Below are 22,978 nucleotides of genomic sequence, written 5' to 3'. Positions count from 1 at the left end.
AATTGATATTCATTTTGGTAACTATGTAAACATGTAAACATCCATCTATATCGCCTCTCAATCCCTTCCAACCTTGGACGGTTGTTGATCTCGGGTATGCCCAGCCCACACAGAGGGATTGACATAAGCACCTCCACAAACCTTGGAACCTTGAAACGACCCACCCATTCATCGAACTTGAACTTCCTAGATTTGGTATGATTTGTGGCAAATAATGCCTTTTGCTCGATCCTTATTGAAGATCCCAATATTCCTCTTCACTGTTGCCCTGGGTCTCATCATTTACCAAGGGTTTGAATCTTCGTTCCTGACCCGATCTATCACATTGTCCTCCGAAGGGCAATCTGCATCGTCCTATTTTGAGAGCTGGAAAACATGGTTCTATCCATCTCAGTCTAAGGTGACAGGCTCAAAGCAGCCTCTAGGGAAGGAGTGGAATGTTGTCCACCACCTGGGAGGAAATGGGCCCTGGATTGAGAATGCCGGTGAAGGGACAGCTTCAAATCTAGGCCCCCCAGATGGATGCTCAGTGGATCAAGTGCATTTAGTATGCCCCCTAACCATTTCATTCTACGCTTTTGCTAATGAAATCTAGTTATCTCGCCATGGAGAACGATATCCAACACCTTCTGCCGGGAGTAGTAGGTTAGCCCATTGGTTAGGCGTAAACATGTTTTAATGTTTATCAATGACAGGACATCTCCAGTTTCTGAAGCGAGTGCAAGAGACAGCCCTACCGCTCAATGGCTCATTTGAATTCTTGAATGACTGGACCTATTTCTCTAACAACCCCGAAAGAGACTTTGGGGAGTTGAGTAGCACAGGCCCTTACGCTGGAACGCTGGGTGCGTTCACGACTGGTGTCAGACTCAGAACACGATATGAGAATCTGATCCCGAAAGACATCCGCACGCGTCTATGGGCAAGTGACTCGGGCCGTGTAATTGATACAGCCCGTCATTTCGCCTCCGGGTTCTTTGGCCTAGACTGGGAGAGCTCTGGAAAAGCACAGTTACAGATCATCCCTGAATCTTTTGAAAGGGGCGCGGACACTTTGACTCCAGGTGATACCTGCCTTAAGTATCTCGAAGATAGCATTCTTGGCCATGACAATGGTTTGGAGATGCTTGCGCAGTTCCAGGAAACCTACATTCCTGCAATTGCAAACCGCCTGATCCAAGAGGATAACATCGGTCTGAACAACCTTTCCAATGAGGATGTTTATGGTATGCAGGAGATGTGTGGGTTCGAGACTATGGTGCGAGGAACGAGTCCATGGTGTGAAGTTTTTACCGAGCAGGACTGGTATAACTTCGAGTATGCTCGCGATTTGCTACTTTATTATCGTGCGGGGCCGGGGAATCCATACGCTGGTGCGATGGGTTGGCTTTGGTTGAATGCAACGACTGGACTGCTTCGCGATGGACCAACGGCTGGAAGCATATTCTTGAGTTTGTAAGGCCAACTCATCATTCGCCTCGAGTAAAGAGCATTGTTGCTAATTTGATACCCAGTGTACATGATGGCGACATAGCCCCATTTCTCACGGCACTAGGAATATTCACTGGCGAAAAGGAACTTCTTCCCACGACCCATATTGCCGCAAACCGTGTATGGCGCATTTCTCACATTCTCCCTATGGGCGCAAGAGTCACACTTGAACGATTATCTTGCTCATCAGACCACGAGGATCCATATGTTCGAATCAATATCAATGATCGGATCATACCGTTGCCTTTCTGCAAGTCAGGTCCTGGGGAGTCTTGTCCTCTCAATCAGTTTGTGGAATATGTTCGTCAACGAAGGCAAGAAGTAGGAGATTTTGCAGAGCGGTGTCAATTGGAAGGGGATGCTGGACATATATCATTCATGCATCAAAATTGACCGAGCAATTTGGCATAGTCCATGATATGCGTTTTCATATTAGATGGAGATGTTGAGGTTGAGGTTAAAATTGAACTGCAAAAAATCCCATTAAATTGCTCGGCATAGCGTAAGCCCATTTCTCACAAATCAATCATCAGATGAACTAAAATCAATTAAAAGCAAATCGTGGGTTTTTTTTTTGTATATATGGCCCCACGTGACCGTATCCCGGCGAACCAGTGTTTACCAAAAGTTTTGGCTCCCTCGACGCCCGACGGACAAATTTACCCTTTTGTGCATACATCTCGCAGAACCTCCCTTTCTTGAGCTTCCACTTCTTCACACCCCTTGACTCCACATTCACGCAATCCCTTGACCACATCCCATCTACCGTCATGGAGTACCACTCCGTCCCACCGGAGGAACGCGCCAGAGACGAGGATGGCAACCTCCTTCCTTGGGGTTATGTTTACAAAGAGTATGTTCGATGATATTTGTAGCTCCTCTCCTATCAAGGCTGACCAATGCTTCCCAGTGAATCTCGCAACCCTCGACGGCCACCTGAAGAATCTGGACCCTTCGGCAAGAGAAGAAATGCTCGATACGATAATGCCCGCTCACGAACACGAACTGGAACACCAGCAAAGCGCGAGAACCCCAATGTCGCCGAGTTCGGTCGGCTATTCTCACAGCAACAGCAGGACGAGGAGAAAACACACGGCTTGCCCAAGTCATCATCGTCATCCAGTCTTGACAACCCACGGAAGCAAACAGAGAAGGTCGCCACCGAATGCATACTCTACGGATACAAAAACAAGGACAACGAGTGGAAGGTGATCGACAAATACGAGCGCATCTCCCAGGGCATGATCTGCGAAGACTACCCTCGCAACGACCCGAGTTCAACGAGCCACTACACTCAGCTATTGAGCGGAGGCGACGTCGTCATCCGAAACCTGTCGGCTGATGCGAATCGCAAGTCGAAGCGCTATGCTGGTGGCTACCACTGGATCAAGGTCACCTACGACTCGACCCAGTCCGCAGACCGCGCATGCTTCTACTCGCCACAGGAAATCGATGGGCACATGGTCTTCTGCGAGCTGTACAGTGGCCATGGACCAACCGAAGACGCCCCCATCCCTGCAGACTCTGCTGCGAGCAGTCGGATTCGCAATAAAGCACCGCGCACCTTGACTACCTCGCACTCGACCGCCTTCCTCTCCAACTCCAGCAAAGACCAGGACCGCATGACATTGCCTCGATCATTTGCCATGAACAACCTTTCCAGTGTACCAGATATTCCAGAGGATGAAGGACATTCGGTCGACTCCTCGACGATCGCTGGTACCGCCGATGATACAATTACATCCACTGCAACCTCTGCAACTGCCACTGCCACACCCTCGTTCCAGCAAAACAGTTTCAATACAACAACTTCTTCGTCAACATGGACGACAGGGGCTTCGTCCAATAACGATCGCACCTCAGTCCACCAACGCCGAGCTCCCGCTCAGGCCGAACCCACCCCCGACAACGAATTCATGACACATATTCCGACCGTCCGCCGTACCAAGCTGCGCCCCATGCTCGAGGCACTCCCTCCACAGCCAACCATGACTGAGCGCATCCTCCGCTCAATTCCCATCCTGAGCTGGTTCACAGGTGACATTGTGGGTGAGGGCCCGCTGCTACGCGAGGACGGCACATTCGATTCGGAAAAATCTGGCATTTATTGGAGGTTCTGGTATACGTTCGATTATTTCCTGAAAACGGATATGTGCGGACTGAAGGAGGATAGTTGAGGCGACATGAAGGCCATCGAGCACTATGGAAATGGAATACCTTTTCGTCTTTTATTATCCACTACATCACGGATCTCTCACCACAATTGCGAAGTCTTGGGCGCGATCAACCTAACATCCCGAATCGCTACGCAGCTTGAGGGGTCCTCAACAGTACTGCGCGCGTTGCGCAAGGCATGGGGGTCAATGGCTTTGTGGTAGAATGGCTAGGGGTTTGATCAATGGATAATGTGTACGATAGCTGCATCTGATGCAGACATAATGAACTGTCCTGTCGAAGGACCGCGCGAAAAATTGATATACCATAGAACAGTAACAAGTACAATTCCTCATACTTCTGCTTCAACGACTCTCTCTTCAGATAAAATCATCGAGGTCTCAGGAAGTAAGATTCCCTCTTTCCATCACCAGGTGCACCAACAACGCTGGCACGTTATAGACCCATGCATCAACCCTGCCCATGAGGAAGAGACGCAACCAGCAACCAAGAAGAAAAAGAGAACAAGACTCAACAAAAAACAACTCTCAAACCAGAGCTTAAATTTCATTGATCATAGACGAAAGTTTTTAAAGACTCGATTTAGTTCGCATTTAGGCGTATTTATTCCTTAGTCTCGAAGTTCTCGCCCTCGACGAGGTCGGGGATATCATCCTCCTCGTCGTCGTCCTTCTTATCGCCCTGCTGCTTCTGCATGTTCTGGTAGCTCTCGGCGAGCTTACGCAGGGAAGCGAGGGAGTCGGGGCCGAGCTGGTTCAGGATGTTGGGAACGAGCTCGGTGAGCTCCTTCTCCTCACCGTTGCCGTACAGGGCGAAGGTGTTGGAGGGGACGGCGCCGTGAACTATTGCGGCGAAGTGATTAGTCTTTTTTCTTCTCTTTCCTTCTTCGCTTTTTGTGTTGAAAGAATCAAAAAGTCGGTTTCGGGTGGTGTCTACTCACCACGGGGGTTGGCGAAGTGGATGACGTTGCCGTCCTCCTTGAACATGTTGACCTCCTCGATGCCCTGGATGGGCTGGACGTTCAGCTTCTTGAGGGCGGCCTGGAGCTTCTTGTCATCGGCGCCGGAGTTGCGGACGACCTTCTTGACCTTGCGGCGGGGAGTACCCTTGCCACTGTAAAATTGTTAGTTGGTTTGAGTTCGACATTGGACGGTTGAAAAATGTGGTTGTGTTGGTGTGGATGAGTGGGTGAATGTGGATGGTGGGGGGATGAATTTGGAGGGTTCGAAAAGATCGAAGGAATGCGAGGATTCATGACAAGGCCGAGAGTCAGACTGGATTCTCTGAGCGATGCGATATCTATCTTCAGTTCGATATTTGGGATATAGCGCCGTCGCATCGATTCGAGAATCGAGAATCCGTAGTCTGACTATCGGCTGTGTCGAATCCGGCTATTGCAGTTCGAAAATTCGTTTCTTCCGTAGGGAATCGAGAGGTCGGGATGAAAACAATTCTGGACACGATATACATACCCTATTAAGAAAAATCATGTTAGCTATCAAATTTGCACAAAAGTCCACCAGGACATGCAAGTAAATTGCAGGATTGAGATATGACCAAGCTCCAGGGCTACCAATTCCATAGAATCGCAGCTCCACGTCATGACCCCGATCATATCTCAAGCTCAAAAATCCTTCAAAATCTTGAAAAGAGACAGAAACATACCGATGCGAACGCTCGCTTGCATTCTAGCCAACTTTGCCTGATCCATGATGAAGTCGGGAGGGGTGATCGCCTGGCGCGGAATTAGCTGGTAATTCGAGTGTGAATTTCGAGGATTTCAAGAGAATCGTTCAATTATTTCGATAATTAATCTCTGTTGCGTACCGTTAAAAAAGGGTTGAGGGGGAGATGGTAAGAGGGAACGTGAAGTGGAAGTGGGTGGAATGATGATGCATCCCCAAGAGTTTTGTGTGGGGAGTTTGACCAGAATATTCGCTAATGCGCCGATTTGGGTTAACGGGCTGTTTTTGTTTTAATGTCTACACTCTTATATGTTTTATAAATTGATTCTATTGTAATATAGTCTATCTGTTGTTCTTTCTGGTGATTTTGGTTATTCGCAAGTTCCCCATTGTTCGATTGTGGGATATTTGATGCTCGGCTAAACCCTAATCGGGCTGGCCTCTACTATGTGACGGAGGAGATATATCGAGATATATACTTCAACCACCAACGTTGCAATATTGGACTTATGTTGAAACTAGTGTTATATGTTTTAATATCCTTATTGCAGCAATTCTGAACAACCTCAGTATATACCCAAAGCCATAATCAGCAGTGGACACAGTTTCATTTCATCCAAACCACTAACCACTAACCCTCTTGGTCTCCTCCATCTCAATCTGCTTCTTCTCCCAATTACTAAAATACTTGTGCCATGGATGTTTCTCCTGAAATCCAAGAAGCTTCTTTATCTTCGCATTGGAAAACGGCGCCTCAAACTCCTCCATCTCGCGCGTGATAGGTATATCCGGGAACTGCGACTGCAAAAAGTCCTTCGTAGGACTAAGATTGGTAATGTGATCATTGGTAGCATTGAAGACTTGGAACCCAAGCCCATCAGTCCGCAACGCCGCCTCACACATCCCACCAAGATCCCGCGCATCAATATACGACCACCCATGCACCTTCCACAGCGCCGGCTCATGCACATAGCTGTAGAAGATATCTTTGTTGTACTCCTCGGGCTCGATGACACGCCCAATACGCAGGGTATAGATATCCACCCCGAAGCGCGCCGCAAAGCCCCGCGCAATGCGCTCGCTGCATAGCTTCGCGATCGCGTACGTATCCGTCGGGTTGACGTCCAGGTCTTCGTGGATCGGGAATGAGGGAAAGTTAGTATCGCCCTGCGCGAAAGCTACCCCGTACACTGTAACGCTGCTGGCGATGATGATCTTGCGGATCCCTAGCTTGCACCCTGCTTCAATGATGTTGTATGTGCCCTGCGTGTTCGAGCGGAAGGTCTCGTTGTCTGGTACGAGCATGTTGCGTGCGTAGCCTGCGAGGTGGACCACGGCGTCTGGGCGTGGCGGGAGGCCTTCCGGGAAGGGCTCGCGGAGCGTCCATTGGCCGGACAGGGCGTTGAAGACTTGGCCGCTGTCGGCGAGGTCGGTTTTTAGGGTGTGCACATCTGGGTGTTCCAATTCCATCAGGTCCAGGTTTAGGATTTTGTGTCCGGCGTTGAGGAGCTCGTTGATGACGAATTGGCCTGCTTTGCCGGAGCCGCCGGTCACGACGATGTGGCCCATGCTGGTGATGGTGTCTGGCGAGACACGGGATTGGGGGTTGAATCTCCGCTCAAGTTATATCTTGTTTGATTCTGGGGTCTTTGAAATGAACAAGCTACGAGGGCACTTATCCAGGGGCTAGGGCAGCATGACCGACATCGAAATCATCATGATGCCATTTGCCTCCATGCTCCCGGCTTGTTACAGGCGGGAGAATGGCAATGCGCATTGCAAACAATGTGGATTCAAAAATAAGAAAAAGCAAGCTAAATCGCCGGTAATATTTCAGTCATTTCATACATTTTATACATGCCTCGATAGTTCCGTTCATTTTCGCTTCGAAACCTGAGTCTCGGTCCAATCCCAGAGCTTGTGAGCCAATTGTGCGTTCTGCACAGGCGCAGTGCCACCACTGCGATACCCAACGGGAGTGTAGTAAGCTCCATTGATAAGATTTTCCCTTTGCGTGCCAGCCGCCCAAAGAGAATTCAAAGCTCCACTAGCGACATTTCGGAATAACGCGGAGCCAGCAACAGCGAGACCGTACTTCATCACCGAATTGAGACTCTTCGTATATGAATAGAGCCCGCTGTCAACCGCACCGGGGTGCACAGCAATAGACAAGATATCAGGATGCCGGCGGGCCAGCTCAGATGCAAAGAGTATATTAGCCGATTTAGAAGCGCCGTAGCGCGTCCAGGTACTAGCAGCCAACAAACCAGGGGTAGATGTAATTTCCTCAAAGGTGGAAGGGCCAACAGCGTGAGCCGCCGAAGCGACCGTCACGACCCGGACATCGGGGACCTCATCCTTTACGCGCTGGAGATCAACGGTCTTCTGTAGGGTAGGCAGAAGCAACTTTGTAAACAGGAAGTGACCGATATGGTTTGTGCCGAGCTGGACTTCGAAGCCCTCCTCCGTCGTGGTGGGAGGGTTGCCCATCGTGCCCGCATTTAGGATCAAGATATCTAGGCGATCGCTATCGGACTGGAACTTTTCTGCAGCGGCGCGGATGGATTTGAAGGAAGACAAATCGAGAGCGAGGAAGCGAATATCGGCGGGAGAGGAGAGCTGGCTTTGTAGCGATTCGATTGCTTCGCGCGCTTTGCTCTCGGTGCGGGCGGCCATGTAGATGCGCGACGGGCGATGCTTGGCGAGTTGGAGGATGGTCTCCTTGCCTAGGCCGGTATTTCCTGGTCAATCAACCGCGATGTTAGTGTTCTGGAAAGTGGAAACTGTAGATAGATGGAAATAGTGTATGTACCTCCTGTCACAAGGACAACCTTGCCGTCCAGGCTGCGAATGTCGCGCTCTGGCTGAAACGATTCCCCTAAATAGCCGAAGGTGGCCTCATTCAGGGTTGGGCCAAAGCTCGACAGCGCCTCCAGAGGATGACGCAAGCTGTAGGTCGCGAAGCCACGAGTGGCTACAATATCACGGAGATCCATTGTTCCAGAGCAGATTGAAGAATAAAAGGGGTTGTGGAAGTTGAAATCAGGTTAGTTCCGGAGGCGGGGGATTAAGTAGCCATGAGAACATTAAAGTCAATAATGACTTGGGGCCAAGGAATAACACCCATTTCTTTTTCACATGTGGTAGTGAGATGTCCTCGGATGTGAAGTCTGTTTCTTTCAAGATATCCATGGATGTCTGATCTTATCAAGATTTCCCCTATTGGTCCACATGGCAGGGGTTTGTTTCTGCAGCATAGACCTGAAGCCTGTTGATCGTTGTACATAATATCCAGCAATAAAGAAACAATAGACCTCTGTATATGTATCTTTTTGTCGATCTTTGTATATCTCACATCAGACCTTGTCGAATTTATCTTCCGCCAAGCTACGGAGTAGTCCAGCCCTGCAAGCACCCCGCCTGCAGGTTGATCCTCCTCTTTCCTGGCCACCTGTCCTGTAGACTTCCTTCTTTATTTTCTTTTCCTTGAATCCAAGGAATCCAAGGAATTCGGCTGTAACACAGAATTCCGAGCTGTTTCACTATAGTCTCTTATCAAACAATCTACGTTTCAGGCATTGAGACGAAATCCAAAAGCACCAACATGCGATTTCTTTGCTTGCACGGCGGCGGCACAAATGGCGAAGTAAGCATGTGTTCAGTAGCTTTAATATAGAAAATACTGACCAGCCACAGATCTTTGAAATCCAAATTGGAGGCCTCCGCCAGGCACTAGAGAAAAGTGGCCACCGCTTCAAATTCATGAACGGAAAGATAAACGCCAAGGTCGAAGAGGGTAAGCTCTATTTCCTACACACAGTTACCAGCTAAACCCTCTACTAACCCAACTTCAACCCAGAACTCGAAGGCATAGTGGACGGCCCCTTCTATAACCACTACACCCGAAATGCCTCACCGGGCTCCAGCATCCTCGAAGCCTTCGATCACACCAAGCGCTTCATCGCAGAAGAAGGCCCATTCGACGCGGTGATAGGCTTCTCACAAGGCGCGGCACTAGCAGCCTCACTTTTAATCCATCAAAGCAAGACGCACCCAGCTGAACCGCCGCTATTCCGCGCAGCGGTGTTTATTTGCGGCGCAGCGCCGTGGGATAGTTCCGGACTGCAGCATATCGCACCGCAGCCGGATAAGTATCCGATTGCCATTCCGACGGCAAATATCGTTGGTAAGGCGGATACGCTGTTCCCTGAGGGTATAAAGTTATTTGGGCTTTGTGAGCCCGCCAAGGCGGCTTTCTATGATCATGGTTCTAAACATATGGTTCCGTTTGATATGAAGAATACGGAGGAGATGATTAGGGTTATTGAGGAGACTGTTGCGAAGGCGATTAGGGGTTAGTTGAGATGGTGGGTGGAATTTGTAGATATAGGGATTCTATACACCACCAACTACCGAAGCGATGCGCTTCCTACAATTCTACCTGTGTTTTTCAGACCTCGTAAGGTTGTGGGATAAGCTGCGCATCCACAACTGGAACTTTGATGGCTCAACATTGGCCAAAGGTTAGTTTATAAATCGCTGTTTCCTTTCTCTATACTTCCACCAGATTTACACACTTTCGCTCTTTCTCAGCGCCACATTCGAGACTTAATTATGCCATGTGCCTAACACACTTTCCCTGTGTTGGTGCGCCCTACTCAACGATAATCTCCCTTGACAATAAATCTTGAATTTAGGTACCTTTTGTATGGCATGCCCATACAAAAGGTACAACGGATACAAGAAACATCGGTACATAAATGTGAGATTCGAGATGATTTGATTCGACTTTGATCGAATGGTAATGTGCAAACTGGACAAACAGCGGGGACATGCAATCAAAATAGGGGACGGTAACTAGGTCATGGCGGGCATATACTACACGCATGTAATGTTTCGTGCATATAGCCGCATATACTACACTGACTATGATCTTGGGGTAGGTTCGCTCATCATATTGCTTATTGCTCACTGAGCCAGAACAAAATTGGAAATGATTCTTATCTGTAGACCTGGAAATTGCGAGATGTACGGAGCTGCATGCGACTTGGAGCGAGGAGTCTGGCCCTGGGTTTGGCTGACGCTTGGTGGACCGTCGTTGGCTGAACAGCGCCTCCAGTAGGGCTTTGGTAGGTCTAAGCAGGATGAAAGTGGATCCCCAGGAAGAACCGATGGTTTTACCAGGATGTAACTATGTACTTATTATGTAGGCACCCCGTCTTGGCGGGTCAGCGGCTAATAAGAAAATCAATTCACCATTGCACTTTAGTGAAACAACTAGACTCCCTTATGCATACATCTAAGTTTAGATAGTTGGGGAACTTGCTTGAGCGCGTAACGGTAGGATGATGGCTTTCAAGGTGTAAACTGCATAGGTAGGCGTGATTCTTAGCACATGAGCGATGAATCAATTGTTTGGTTGAGCGTAACCGATCGACAATTGATAAACCCCTCACAATTCGCAATAAGTAGCGGCGAAGTACAGTGACATTCTCTAGAGTTGACTTGACCTGGAGTGGTGGAATTCATACCACTCACTCACTGGATCTCTTCAGCGCATCATCTGTTTCGAACCTATATCAGCACTTATTATTTGTTTACTTGGGATACCCGGTCCAACCAACATCATGGTCAGTTAGAAGATTATTCACCCCGTGACTTTGCTAACAATAATATAAGGACCCTCTCTCTATCACCGTTACCGTCTTAGCCTTACTGCAAACATCGATCAAAATCACCAGTCGACTCAGAGTCGCCTACTCACGCCAACAGGCACAATCCAGCTTGCTAGAACAGCACCATGAGGATTTACGAGGTACCGAGATTGTCTTAAAGGTTATTCACAGCCAGAGATGTCTTGGGACAGCAGCTGTGACATCCGAGTTGATAAAAATGAAGGATCTGTCGCAGGAGCTCCTCACGTTTCTTAAGCGGCTAGATCCAGGGAAGAAGTCTATTTCACGCCAGATTGCCCATCAACTCACCAGCGGATCAAAAGATGAGGGACATTTCGACAGTATTGTGAAAAGAATGAATACTGCGAAGACAGACATCATCCTGCATGTACAGCTTGCTAGTGTTGGGCTTACGCGTGATGGCCAAAGCAACATTGTCGCCAACACAACTGAAATCAATCAACTTGACCGGACCATAAGAGAGCTACTTGGTGATGGACGGGGGTTGAGGATTGCGAGTCTGATAAAAAATCAGACTCTGCATGGTAAGCATCTGATAAGTCAATTTTGAAGGATATTTATTCATACTAACTGCAAATAGAAGATGGTACACTTGTTATAGACCCAGATGACTTGAATCACATTGGCGTATCTGTTCCCAATGGAGGAGATACTCGAATGGTTATTGGCAACTTAACGAGACCGCAAGCGCTCCAGATCAACGGACCAGTCGGCGAAAATGAGTGGAAGAGCATTAGTTACCTTGAGATTAGAGATAACGAGGCCGGTTCAGCCAGCTCACAGGTCAACTATGCTGTTTCTGGTACCGTCTTTACCACTCTCCTGTTTGACCATACCATCAAATACGTTTTGCTATTTGTTTTGATCTATGTTGCTCTTGGTATTCTTTTCAGCAAGAATTGATGAGTTCTAGCTCATCCTAGCCGGATGGGTTGAAAAGGCCGCAGCAAATAGCCACTAGGGTTAATATTACTATACTTCTCGAGAAACTTGCTAGTTGAGCCAACGAAACGCATTATCTCACAGTTTATTTTCCCTCCGGATTAGCGTAAATCTTTTAGTGACGCCTATATCATAGGCCTTTGGGATGGCCTCGAGAAACTCATACGGAAGAGAGTGCAGAAACACCAGGTTTATCTCGCGTTAGATAACTAAGTGAATGCGACAGTTCTTCAAGAAGCCATTTGATGAGCCAATTGAAAAGAGTATGCAACGAGAATCAACAAGAGAAAAATGGCGTCAAAATCATGATGTTCAGCCGTCCGTCAGATCTAAATCATCAAGCGGATCTAATGATTGATTTACAAGAAAATGAAAGTCGCAAATGGACCTAAGAAAACATTCGAACGATTGATCAACAACACAATTACGACCATTTTTTGCGTTAGTGAGAAAGAAGCACATCGTTTCATGTTTGAAAGATGCATTACATTGATGAGTGATCCAGACAACGGCCTTAGACGGGGTATGTCTGGTACTGAACATCCAGGGCCCCTTGAAAGCAAGACGAAAGCAAAGGAGGAGTACCGCCTATTGCGATATCTAGTCGTCTCATTGGGTGCGTCATCTGGAACGAAGCTATCCAATCTCATATGAGATAGACACAATGTACGCCTTTTTCAAGAAGCATTTCCTTCACTGGCTGGAAGCTATGGGCATTCTCGGTCTTATTTTAGAGGCTACGGGGGAATTCAATATAGTACAGGAGATCATACAAGTGATCCCACCATTCCGATACTATCATTACTAATAATATTGGAAGCATCCATAAATGAAACTGCCATCGTGGTATCCGAGTTTGTCTATGATGCATGGCAGTTTGTTTTAAAGACCAGGCATATTGCTGAAACTGCACTCCTTTAGCTTTATCACTCGGGGCTTGTATTCGCTCTGATGAAATCTGAGAATATTCAGAACCAAGATCCACCTCTTATGTACATTACCAAAGGTCGAGGAATTAAGGAGTGGAGGACTGCGAGACCCTCGAGGACCATTCCACTTTGGTTACATCAGTGGCCGTCTCCCCCGACGGTCAGATAGCCCCAGCCTCGCTTAACAAAACTATCAAGCTCTGGAATGTAATAACCAGTAAAGAGCGAAAGGTTCTTGATAGCCATTCTATCAGTGACTTTCTCCCTGACGGTCAGGTAGTAGTCTCAGGCTTGGCAAAGAGCGGCAGACGGTGAAGAGCCAATCTGGGGGGTTTCGTGAATGAAACGATCAAATCTCTATAGCGAACGAATTCGTGGCCTTAGAGGTGACGATACTCTATGGCTCCGGGCGGAGTACCGTGGATATTCCCCCTCGGCGTTTTATAAGGGTCCTCTAGCTTTTGGATATGATGGTGGCTGAGTTCTCATCGTGGGCTTTAGCACATCAATGAAATAGATATCCGATCAGTCTGCTCTACTTCGAAGTAGTGTTTCTCAATATCGGCGATCTGACCTATGCATTTCTTTTTTTTGTTTATCGCAACCTGCGGCTTGTTTCGCACATTGATAATCGAGTTACTTGGACCTCGGGAAGATTATATGTTGTGTACTAATTGTGCCGCCTAATGAGATGGCATCAAGTTAACCTTGGAAGCCCTGGAGGGTCCGGAAAATGTTACCTAATGCGAGTTGCTACCAAGGTACTAATAATAGCACCCGTGGACGGGTTCCTCGAGCAACACGCTTCTATCGGCACTTGTATCAATAGGCAGCCATATAGCAATCAAGAACTTTGGTGACAGACTATTTATGCACTGAGCAAATTATAGAAAGCTCATGGATTTACTTATTTGAAGTATAGAATACCTAATACTATCTACTATTGTACATGCTCATAGTGTAACTCCCGCATTGTGCCTGTTTGCGGTAAATAAATTTCATTTGTTAAGCTTGGAAGGAGACACACAACTATCTAAGCTGCATCAACTATGCCACTGACATCGCAACCAATAAAAGCTAATGGTCATCGACTTGAAAATAATTAACATTCAAGATCCCAAAGATCAGAGCCGGACGCCTTCATAGTACGCTTTGTATTGAGAACGCCACAGCACGTGACTCTGGGCAAAGCCGCCTCAGCGGCAACTTGTCAGCTTCACTCCAGACAACACCGTTAATCCTTTCCCTCCGTCACTCACCGTTGCGCTACATCCCAATCTTTATCATCCTACGATAGCTCATCCCCCATACCCACCCATCTGCGTCGATTTTAGTCCCCCAGACTCCCCCTTTGCTGCGCTTCCCCATCAAAACAGCGCAACCCCTAGTGCTCCCGGTCGTCTAGACACTCCCAATCTCCGGCGAATCCAAATCTAAGGTTCTCTCAAATTCTTTCACGACTCTCATAATGGCTGCCACCGAACAACCCTACGACCCCTATATCCCTTCCGGCTCCGCTGGAGCCTCCGCTGCTACCGGTCAGAATGGCAACCAGCGAACCGCCGCTTTGCAAGCAGTAAGTCAATCCTCGACACTCTATTGACTCCTAGCGACCCTAGCCAGTGAGAAACTGCTTGTTCTCTTGTTGAGCTAGCGAAATGCGAAGGCTGGGGTGCTTGATTCCCGTAATGGGGCTGACATGGTATATTCTTCTATAGCAAATCGATGATACCGTCGGTGTGATGCGCGAAAACATCAACAAGGTCTCCCAACGTGGTGAGAACTTGGATTCTCTCCAGGACAAGACCGACAACCTCGCCGTCTCGGCCCAGGGCTTCCGCCGAGGCGCCAATCGCGTGCGCAAAGACATGTGGTGGAAGGACATGAAGATGCGCGTGTGTCTCGTCATCTGCGTGATTCTTCTTCTCATTGTCATTATTGTGCCGTCCGGTAAGCACTCCTTGGCATTATCCTACCTGACTTCCCAGCTCGCCACTAACACTATACACAGTTGTTGTCACCAAGGGCCACTAAGCACTTCAACTGCGCGCGACACTTACGACTTCTCTTTGGACATGGGATCTTGAATTTTACTGGGCTTACTGTTGTTGGGGCCGTGTGGCCTTTTCCGTTTTCTTCGCAGCCGCTAATACCTCCTGCTGTTTTTTTCTGGGCGTGTTTTCAATGACCAAATCCTCTTGACTTTTCCATGCAACGAAACGAGATCATCCGATTTTGGGTTGTGTCGCTACATGCGACCGGTCGACGGGTGAAGATGTAAATGATACTTCCATGACGCCGTGTTTAAGTATGCTTATCACATTGCCATTCGGGTGCTTTCTCACTGCAATGAATCTCCCTTATTGTGCTTTTCTGCTCTTTTTAAATGTCCAATCCAATCTTGCTAGGATATCTTGCCAGGATACCTGAACAGCGTCATAGTTATACAATGTAGAACGTTAGTGTAGATCCACACTCCGATGAGTAAAGACAACATCCACCCTTGTGCATACACACTTGTCCATCAAGTCTCGGTCTTTGGGCTCATGAGTATGCACAAATGGTGATGGAAGAACGTCACTGAGTCCGACAATATATTGAAGTCTCTCTGATTTTGGCTACCATTTATATTCCTATTACTTTGTAGCGAATGCCATTTAGTATCAGGGCTGAGGGCTAGCACACTTGGGAGTCCACGTGGCCAAGACCCATCTGACCTGTGAAGTTCCAATTCGCCAATGAAATCATCCTACAAGGAACCCGTTATGTACCTAGGTATGCGTGAACCCTTTGGCATCATGTGTCTACTCGTCATTAATCAAACTTGATCTAAATGTTCCCACCGTGAATCTCTTGCTATACGAGTGCAACGGCGCAAGTCTTGCCCCTCCTGACGAATCCGGGAATTCATCTACCGAAGACTGTTGAGCAGGGGTAGGAAAAAATCAGATAATACTGAAAACTCTTGGCACGAGAACAAGTGTCCACCAATTCCTCAATTAGACCACTTAAAGCAGCCCTCAATATACCGTCGGCAGAAAGCGCAGACTGCTAGATCCAGCCAGGTGGAGGGAAGTGGATAGCGGCGACCCGACGTAACGAGTGAGAGGAAGGGACAGGATCAGATAAGTGAGACTAAACCCAAGCAGGATGACGTTTCACGATCTCCGAGCAGAAGAAGTGGGCTTTTTCGGAGGTAACACTCTCGCTTGAGGAAGTCTAAGGAGATTCCAAGGTTGATATCCGAGGAAAGCGCGTGAAGAATCTTTTTTCTTTGCAAAGTATATGAATTTTTATGGGTTTGATTTTTGGGTCCCGATTACGGCGTCACACAAATGTTAATATTGTGCAAAGAAGTCAAGAGAAAGTACTTCTTTGTAGGGTTACAATTCAAATATGAGATAAAAAATAAGAATAACAATAGGTTACTTCATGAAAAAATGTAAGAATCAAATGTCGCATGTCAAGAAAGATGGTAGATGGAGATAAATCGCTCGCTAGAGAGGGTGTCCACCGCCTTCTCCCCGTCATTGGGCCAAGTTATCGCTCCGAGGCCCGGCCGATCTGAAAAATATCTCATTTGACTCAACACTTTCTCACCTTCCACCTACCTTCCTACTTATACATATTTGGGGCCCCTCCCACCCAGGGCCGACCGTGAGACCATTGAGGCCGCATGTGCGTTGCCAAGATGATGTCCCTTCGCTCCGCTGTGCGGAGAGCTTCGTGCAAGCCCCTCCGTTCTCTCTCCGCACCGACTGCTCCTCTGCGAGTCTCAGCTGCAAAGACTGCCACCTCCCTACGCCAGACTCGCAACTACTCCCGCTCCACGGATCCTCACCTGACCTCCACCCGCAGCACCGTCGTGCAACTGTTGAGCAATATTGGTTCTAAGCGCGAGGTTCAGCAGTACCTGTCACACTTCACCTCCGTGTCCTCTCAGCAATTCGCCGTGATCAAGGTCGGTGGTGCTATCATTACTGAGCACCTTGAGACCCTGTCATCCGCCCTCGCATTCCTTAACCATGTCGGTCTGTACCCGATCGTCGTCCACGGTGCCGGCCCCCAGCTTAACCGCATGCTGGAGGCGGCCGGTGTTGAGCCTCAGTTCGAGGATGGAATCCGAGTGACTGACGGTAAGACCCTGGCACTTGCCCGCAAGCTCTTCCTGGAGGAGAACATGAAGCTGGTTGAGGAGCTCGAGCGCATTGGTATCCGTGCCCGTCCCATTACCGCCGGCGTCTTTTCGGCCGATTATCTCGATAAGCCCAAGTACAATCTGGTCGGTAAGATCAATGGTGTTGACAAGGCCCCCATTGAGTCAGCTATTGCCGCTGGATGTCTGCCCATCCTGACCTCCATGGCCGAGACTCCCGACGGCCAGGTGCTCAATGTCAATGCTGATGTGGCTGCCGGTGAGCTTGCTCGCGCCTTGCAGCCCCTCAAGATCGTCTACCTGGCTGAGAAGGGCGGTCTGTTCAACGGCGACACCGGTGAGAAGATCTCTGCCATCAATCTCGACGAGGAGTACGACCACCTGATGAGTCAGTGGTGGGTGCGCCACGGCACTCGTCTGAAGATCAAGGAGATGAAGGATCTCCTCAGCGATCTGCCTCGCTCATCTAGCGTCGCAATTATCCACCCTGCCGATCTCCAGAAGGAGCTTTTCACCGACTCCGGTGCTGGTACCCTGATCCGCCGCGGTAACAAGGTCCATGTGAAGACCTCTCTGGCTGAGTTTGGAGACATGAAGGCTCTGAAGGAAGTGCTGGTCCGTGATCGTGAGGGTCTTGATGCCCGTGCCGTTGTTGACCGCTACATCGAGGGCATGAAGGAGAAGGACTTCAAGATCTACTACGACGAGCCTATGGAAGCTCTGGCCGTTGTACTGCCCCCGCAACCCAACTCTCAGATGGCTCACTTGGCCACTTTCACCATCACCAAGTCTGGTTGGTTGACTAACGTTGCCGACAACGTCTTCGCCAGCATCAAGAAGGACTTCCCCAAGCTGGCATGGACTGTCAAGGAGGACGATGAGAACCTGACCTGGTTCTTCGATAAGGCCGATGGCAGCTTGAGCCGCAATGGCCAGGTCTTGTTCTGGTACGGCGCCGAGAACGGCGAGGAAGTCAAGCAGCTTGTCCAGGAGTTCAACGCGCACGGTCGCCAGATGTTCGGTGACATCAACCTTGAGGCGCGCCTTCACCGCGCTGCTGAGGCTGCCGCCAACATTGGCAAGGGCTTCGGCGCTAGCGGTGCTTCTGCTGAGCAGAAGCGTGGGTTCTCAACCACCAGCAACGCTCTGCGCATGACCCGCGCCAAGCGTCCCGTCGTTGCCGTGAACTCTTTCCGCACCTATGCTACTACCAACCCCAACCCTCCTCTCGGAGAGAAGAACATCTCCAACACCCAGCCCGCCAAAGTTGCTCTCATTGGTGCCCGTGGCTACACCGGCCAGGCCCTGATCAACCTGCTCAATGCTCACCCTAACATGGATCTTCGTCACGTTTCGTCGCGCGAGCTGGCTGGTAAGAAGCTCCAAGGCTACGAGAAGCGCGAGATCATCTACGAGAATCTCAGCCCCGATGATGTCCGCAAGATGTCTGCCAACGGTGACATCGACTGCTGGGTGATGGCTCTGCCCAACGGTATTTGCAAGCCTTTTGTCGATGCCGTTGATGAAGGTTCCAAGACCGGTAACGTCATTGTTGACCTGAGCGCTGATTACCGCTTCGACCCTAAGTGGACGTACGGTCTTCCCGAGTTGGTCGAGCGGTCTAAGATTGCCCGGGCTACTCGCATTGCCAACCCCGGATGCTACGCCACTGCTGCTCAGCTTGGAATTGCTCCTCTTGTTCCGTTCCTTGGCGGCCAGCCCACCACCTTCGGTGTTTCTGGATACTCCGGCGCGGGTACCAAGCCCAGCCCCAAGAACGACGTGCAGTTCCTTACCAACAACCTCATCCCCTACAGTCTGACTGACCACATCCACGAGCGTGAGATCAGCGCACAGCTTGGCACCAGCATTGCGTTCATTCCTCACGTCGCGGTTTGGTTCCAGGGTATCTCCGTAAGTACCTGCTGACCGTTCATTGATTCTCACAATTGCTAACATTTATATCAAGCACTCTATCAGCATTCCTCTGAAGCAGAAGATGACCTCCCGCGATATCCGAAACCTCTACCAGGATCGCTACGCTGGTGAGAAGCTCGTCAAGATCGTGGGCGAGGCTCCTCTTGTCAAAGACATTGCCGGCCGCCACGGTGTCGAGATCGGTGGATTTGCCGTCCACTCCAGCGGCGAGCGCGTCGTTGTCTGCGCCACCATCGACAACCTGCTGAAGGGTGCCGCAACCCAGTGCTTGCGTAAGTGTTGAATCCATCTCCTTCATCAGCCATGACGCTAACGAACCCAATAGAAAACATGAACTTGGCTCTGGGCTACTCCGAGTACGAGGGTATCCCTCTCGACTAAGCCCCTACTCGAAGTCAATGACGAGTAGTTATCAGGGTGTGTTTGTGTTTTGTTCTTGCATGTCTTTTGTCTCATACCCCCCGTGCATCCTATACATCGCTCTGGGTTGGAGATTTCTGGGTGCTTCCTATCTATTTTCAGATCTTCCATAGTTGATTACGTCTACGCTTATACTTTTGTGTCAAAAGACTGCGTTTTTTTTGGTCTTGGTCTCCATTTTTGCTCTCTAGAATTCTGCTGCCTCCTTTCGAGTGGCTCATCGTTTTTCGCCCCCTTGTGCTCAACTGACATATGGTTTCTCAGTTTCAAGAAAAGTAAAAATTTCTTTCTTCTAATGTTGGGGTTTGACCCAGTCTCCCGCGGGTGTTCCCTATCTCAAGACCATATACGAGTCGATTTGATTTCTTGAATTGGGAACGGGGAGTCAGTCCAATCTATTGTAACTAGAAAACAATATATGTTACTGAGAACCTTTGACCCGACCTCATGGGTGGTGCTGCTGTAAGCATGGACCGTATGCTGGGATGCATCCATGGATAACGCATCTGTTCACGCCTCAAAGATCTTGTGCTCAGGCTGGGACTCGCACACCCTCTTCACACATCAACCCTCCACTTTCTCCCTCTTCCTTGTACCCTCGTTTTCTGTAGTCTTGTCACCCGTGCTTATCGAGGGCACTTTCATCGTCCCTTTCACTCTCTTTCATCCAAAAATACTCCAGAACCGCCTACACATTAATCTGGCCCACGGGCAAACTTGAGGCCGCAGCCAACCTACAGTTGTAATATCTTCCTCTCCAACGTCCACTCTCACCGAAAAGCATTTCGCTCAATCCGGTCACACTGCCCCCAACCCGCATCTGAAAATCCAAGTCGTGTGGAGACTCGAGGGCCTTGGGGTCACTCGAGTCCACTTGCGCCGCAACCATGTTCTACAGCCACGAAAGTAAGTAAAAATGCCCTGTTAGCGATCGTTATCTCGGGCCAAAAGCTCACCTGCTTGTCACGCTCTAGTCCTCACCTCGCCAGAGCATGGTGTCGCAACAATATGGTAAGAACACCTAGGGCTTCAACGAGTTCATAGCTAGGACTAATAATACCCTCTCCACAGGCTAGTAGCAACTCTGGGATCCCGGTCCATTGCTAGAAGACTGAACCGAAAAGCCATTCTGGACGTGGATGTCCCCAATGCATGCCGAGTTATAATCAACCCCGACGCACCCATGGCCCTTCGACTGCAGGGGAGCCTGCTGTAAGATCTACCACTCAGTGATGTCTCCATGGGTATGCTAACAACTTGCCTGTGTTAGGTACGGTGTCTCTCGAGTGTACAATCAGCAGTGTGGGTACACGCTGCTTGACACACAGGCGATGCACGACAAGATGGTCTCCAAGTTGAAGATCGTCCCGGGGAGTGGGCTTGATCCCGCTGCTGGACAGACCAGGTAGGTCCCACTGATTGATGGTGTCAGTTTGCAAGACAATGGTCGAATACTAACCTCATCCCAGGCCCAGCAATCTGATCCTACCTTACGATCCCTCTTTCTTGCCCGAGACAGCTCTCCCGGGACTTGAAATTGACTTGTCGTACCTTACTACCACCACGAACGATAGCTCGAGCCAACTCAGTGGTCTCTGGACCAAGTCGCCCAACAATAGCTTGTCTGGCACTTCGCAACTTTCAAGCCTGCACCTTGAGCTCCCATCGGATAATATCCTGGGAGAGGGTACTATTCTAGGGATTGATGAGATCAATGGGTCTGCGCAGAAGAAAGATACTTTCGGCAACATGACGGGGCTAGGGTTGGGTAATGAAGAGGGTGTTCTCCTTCAACCTGACTTTGAATTTGATGAGGATGGTAATATCATCGAGCTCGATGCCAGAGGGAAGTCCCCTCATGCAAGGAAGTCCACCGTTGGTCCAAGGGAAAGCGAGGGACCGATAGATGACCGACAACGCCAGCTCCGTGAAGACTCGGTGAGTACCAAACATCCATGCCGAAACCAAAAAGATGCCCACTGACTCTGCTCGATAGATGCAAATTGCCGACGAGGAAGCCAGAGTGGCTGATACCAACGACATGATGGAGCTCGACACCCAGACCGCAGACCCGGCAATTCTCCAGATAAATGAAGGCCTGGATGGGGTTGAAGAAACAATTGAAATCCAAGCAGTGAGGACCCGCCGGTTCAGGCGCCCGAAGGAAATCATCTCGGACGACACCACGGCGCTTCGAAATATGACGCTGGCCCAATGGAACAATGAATACGTTGAGAACATGATCCAAGCACTGAAGCAAAAGCAGCAAAACAAGATTCCAACCATTTCAAAGAAGAACGCTGCTTTCTGGGTTTTCGGACAGGGAATCGGCTCGGTTGGAGTCGGACTGGGAATGGACCGTGAACTGCATCCGCTCAACCTCTACTCAGGCGAGAATTTGTTTGAAGCCGTTGGTGGATACCCTCAGCGAAAAGGGCGAAAGCGCAGCGCAGATGATGATGAAATACCAGAGGGACGTCTAGTACGCGCTAGAGACGAACAAGCAGAGCATCTCAGCCGTGAGAACATCGACCGTCTCAACATGGAAGCTGAAGTTGGCCGTGATGCCCCTTCGAGTCTGTTTGATGACCACTCGTCCCAAATGCCATGGAACATTACCGCTTCCATTCAAAGCTCTCGGCAAAGACAACGATTCGGCAGTGTCAGCGAGCTGCCTTCTCAAGGACGTAAGGCCCGAAGCCGTCTTACGAGCGCCAGTCCGCTTGCCGGGCGCAGCTATCTCGGGGAACAAGACCGACTTAGTCTCGAGCTCCTGGGCGATTTCGGAGACGACCTAGATCTTACCCGTTATCTTGAAGGCGAGCTTGCGACAGACCGCGAGAATATCAGCTCACTCTCGCCAAGCAAGCGCTCTGCTCTCGAACGGGCTAAGTCAACTCTTGATCGGGAAAGCTTGAATTTCATAGAGTTCATGAAGGACAAAATGGGTACTGCTAACAATGACCAAGCAGGAAACGCACAAAGCCCGAACAGCAACGCGTCCAGCCCGGTCGCGGCCAGACCCGGCCAAACCACCTTCACGAGTCTTCTTCCTCCTGGAAGTACGACGCGAGCTGTCGCGACTCAGGCTTTGATGAACGTCCTCACGCTCGCTACAAAGGGCGTGCTGCACGTCCACCAAGACGGGTACATCGACGAGAGCACCGAGTGGGCAGTCCATTATCGCTATGGCGAGATTTTCTTGCGACTATCTGGAATGTGAGCATGAACCGTGCGTACTAGGTGGATGACGTCGAGGAACACATTATGATGGTGGATTGTCGAAGGTATGAGGGGCTCTGCTCAGTTGTGGTGGTTCCAATTGCTCCAATAGAACACCAAAAATGGAGAGACAAGGCCATGACGATCGATCTTATGAACAGAGCTATTGACGCGATCTGTGCTGACGCATTACATCACCCCGCGGAATGCGCAGATGGAAGAACATTTTTACAGTGCGAGATGTAAGAGAGAAGAGTGAGAGAAGGTGATATGGTACAGGTATAGGAGGACGTATGGGACCTGAAGACCATTGAAATCTACAAT

At 49.4% G+C, this 22,978-nt stretch overlaps 8 protein-coding genes across 8 annotated transcripts; 6 read left to right on the top strand and 2 right to left on the bottom strand.

The window, feature by feature from the left end:
- Nucleotides 1-214: 214 nt before the first annotated feature.
- On the top strand, nt 215-3,668 carry N7471_011700 (histidine phosphatase family protein; the record flags this gene model as incomplete). Its single annotated transcript, XM_057284419.1, has 6 exons — nt 215-547; nt 596-641; nt 696-1,455; nt 1,515-1,791; nt 2,178-2,344; nt 2,402-3,668. 6 exons carry the CDS (start codon nt 215-217, stop codon nt 3,666-3,668), a joined length of 2,850 nt encoding a protein of 949 aa, XP_057130685.1.
- Nucleotides 3,669-4,269: 601 nt separating this feature from the next.
- Nucleotides 4,270-6,920, bottom strand: N7471_011699 (Nascent polypeptide-associated complex subunit beta; the record flags this gene model as incomplete). Its single annotated transcript, XM_057284418.1, has 6 exons — nt 4,270-4,508; nt 4,607-4,779; nt 5,037-5,139; nt 5,332-5,401; nt 5,494-5,604; nt 5,988-6,920. 6 exons carry the CDS (start codon nt 6,918-6,920, stop codon nt 4,270-4,272), a joined length of 1,629 nt encoding a protein of 542 aa, XP_057130684.1.
- Nucleotides 6,921-7,226: 306 nt separating this feature from the next.
- On the bottom strand, nt 7,227-8,347 carry N7471_011698 (putative short-chain dehydrogenase/reductase family protein; the record flags this gene model as incomplete). Its single annotated transcript, XM_057284417.1, has 2 exons — nt 7,227-8,092; nt 8,164-8,347. 2 exons carry the CDS (start codon nt 8,345-8,347, stop codon nt 7,227-7,229), a joined length of 1,050 nt encoding a protein of 349 aa, XP_057130683.1.
- A 456-nt stretch (nt 8,348-8,803) lies between these two features.
- On the top strand, nt 8,804-9,791 carry N7471_011697 (uncharacterized protein). The gene is made up of 3 exons (XM_057284416.1): nt 8,804-8,997; nt 9,048-9,147; nt 9,211-9,791. Exons 1-3 carry the CDS (start codon nt 8,956-8,958, stop codon nt 9,708-9,710), a joined length of 642 nt encoding a protein of 213 aa, XP_057130682.1. The 5' UTR covers nt 8,804-8,955; the 3' UTR covers nt 9,711-9,791.
- A 1,187-nt stretch (nt 9,792-10,978) lies between these two features.
- N7471_011696 (uncharacterized protein) lies at nt 10,979-11,950 on the top strand (the record flags this gene model as incomplete). Its single annotated transcript, XM_057284415.1, has 3 exons — nt 10,979-10,981; nt 11,031-11,571; nt 11,628-11,950. The coding sequence occupies 3 exons, from the start codon at nt 10,979-10,981 to the stop codon at nt 11,948-11,950; spliced, it is 867 nt and encodes a 288-aa protein (XP_057130681.1).
- A 2,436-nt stretch (nt 11,951-14,386) lies between these two features.
- N7471_011695 (SNAP receptor SNC2) lies at nt 14,387-15,288 on the top strand (the record flags this gene model as incomplete). The annotated part of the gene is made up of 3 exons (XM_057284414.1): nt 14,387-14,494; nt 14,637-14,868; nt 14,930-15,288. 3 exons carry the CDS (start codon nt 14,387-14,389, stop codon nt 14,950-14,952), a joined length of 363 nt encoding a protein of 120 aa, XP_057130680.1. The 3' UTR covers nt 14,953-15,288.
- A 1,219-nt stretch (nt 15,289-16,507) lies between these two features.
- Nucleotides 16,508-19,870, top strand: argEF (bifunctional acetylglutamate kinase/N-acetyl-gamma-glutamyl-phosphate reductase). The gene is made up of 3 exons (XM_057284413.1): nt 16,508-18,988; nt 19,044-19,284; nt 19,338-19,870. Exons 1-3 carry the CDS (start codon nt 16,595-16,597, stop codon nt 19,391-19,393), a joined length of 2,691 nt encoding a protein of 896 aa, XP_057130679.1. The 5' UTR covers nt 16,508-16,594; the 3' UTR covers nt 19,394-19,870.
- A 449-nt stretch (nt 19,871-20,319) lies between these two features.
- Nucleotides 20,320-22,655, top strand: N7471_011693 (Rad21/Rec8 N terminal domain protein; the record flags this gene model as incomplete). Its single annotated transcript, XM_057284412.1, has 6 exons — nt 20,320-20,338; nt 20,407-20,443; nt 20,504-20,644; nt 20,703-20,837; nt 20,902-21,370; nt 21,429-22,655. 6 exons carry the CDS (start codon nt 20,320-20,322, stop codon nt 22,653-22,655), a joined length of 2,028 nt encoding a protein of 675 aa, XP_057130678.1.
- Nucleotides 22,656-22,978: the final 323 nt, after the last annotated feature.

This window comes from Penicillium samsonianum, assembly GCF_028829775.1.
Source record: "Penicillium samsonianum strain IBT 33392 chromosome Unknown utg000007l_segment0_segment0, whole genome shotgun sequence".
Classification (NCBI taxonomy): domain Eukaryota; kingdom Fungi; phylum Ascomycota; class Eurotiomycetes; order Eurotiales; family Aspergillaceae; genus Penicillium; species Penicillium samsonianum.
Note: the sequence above shows the minus strand (reverse complement) of the source record. Positions and strands in the feature narration are given on the sequence as shown.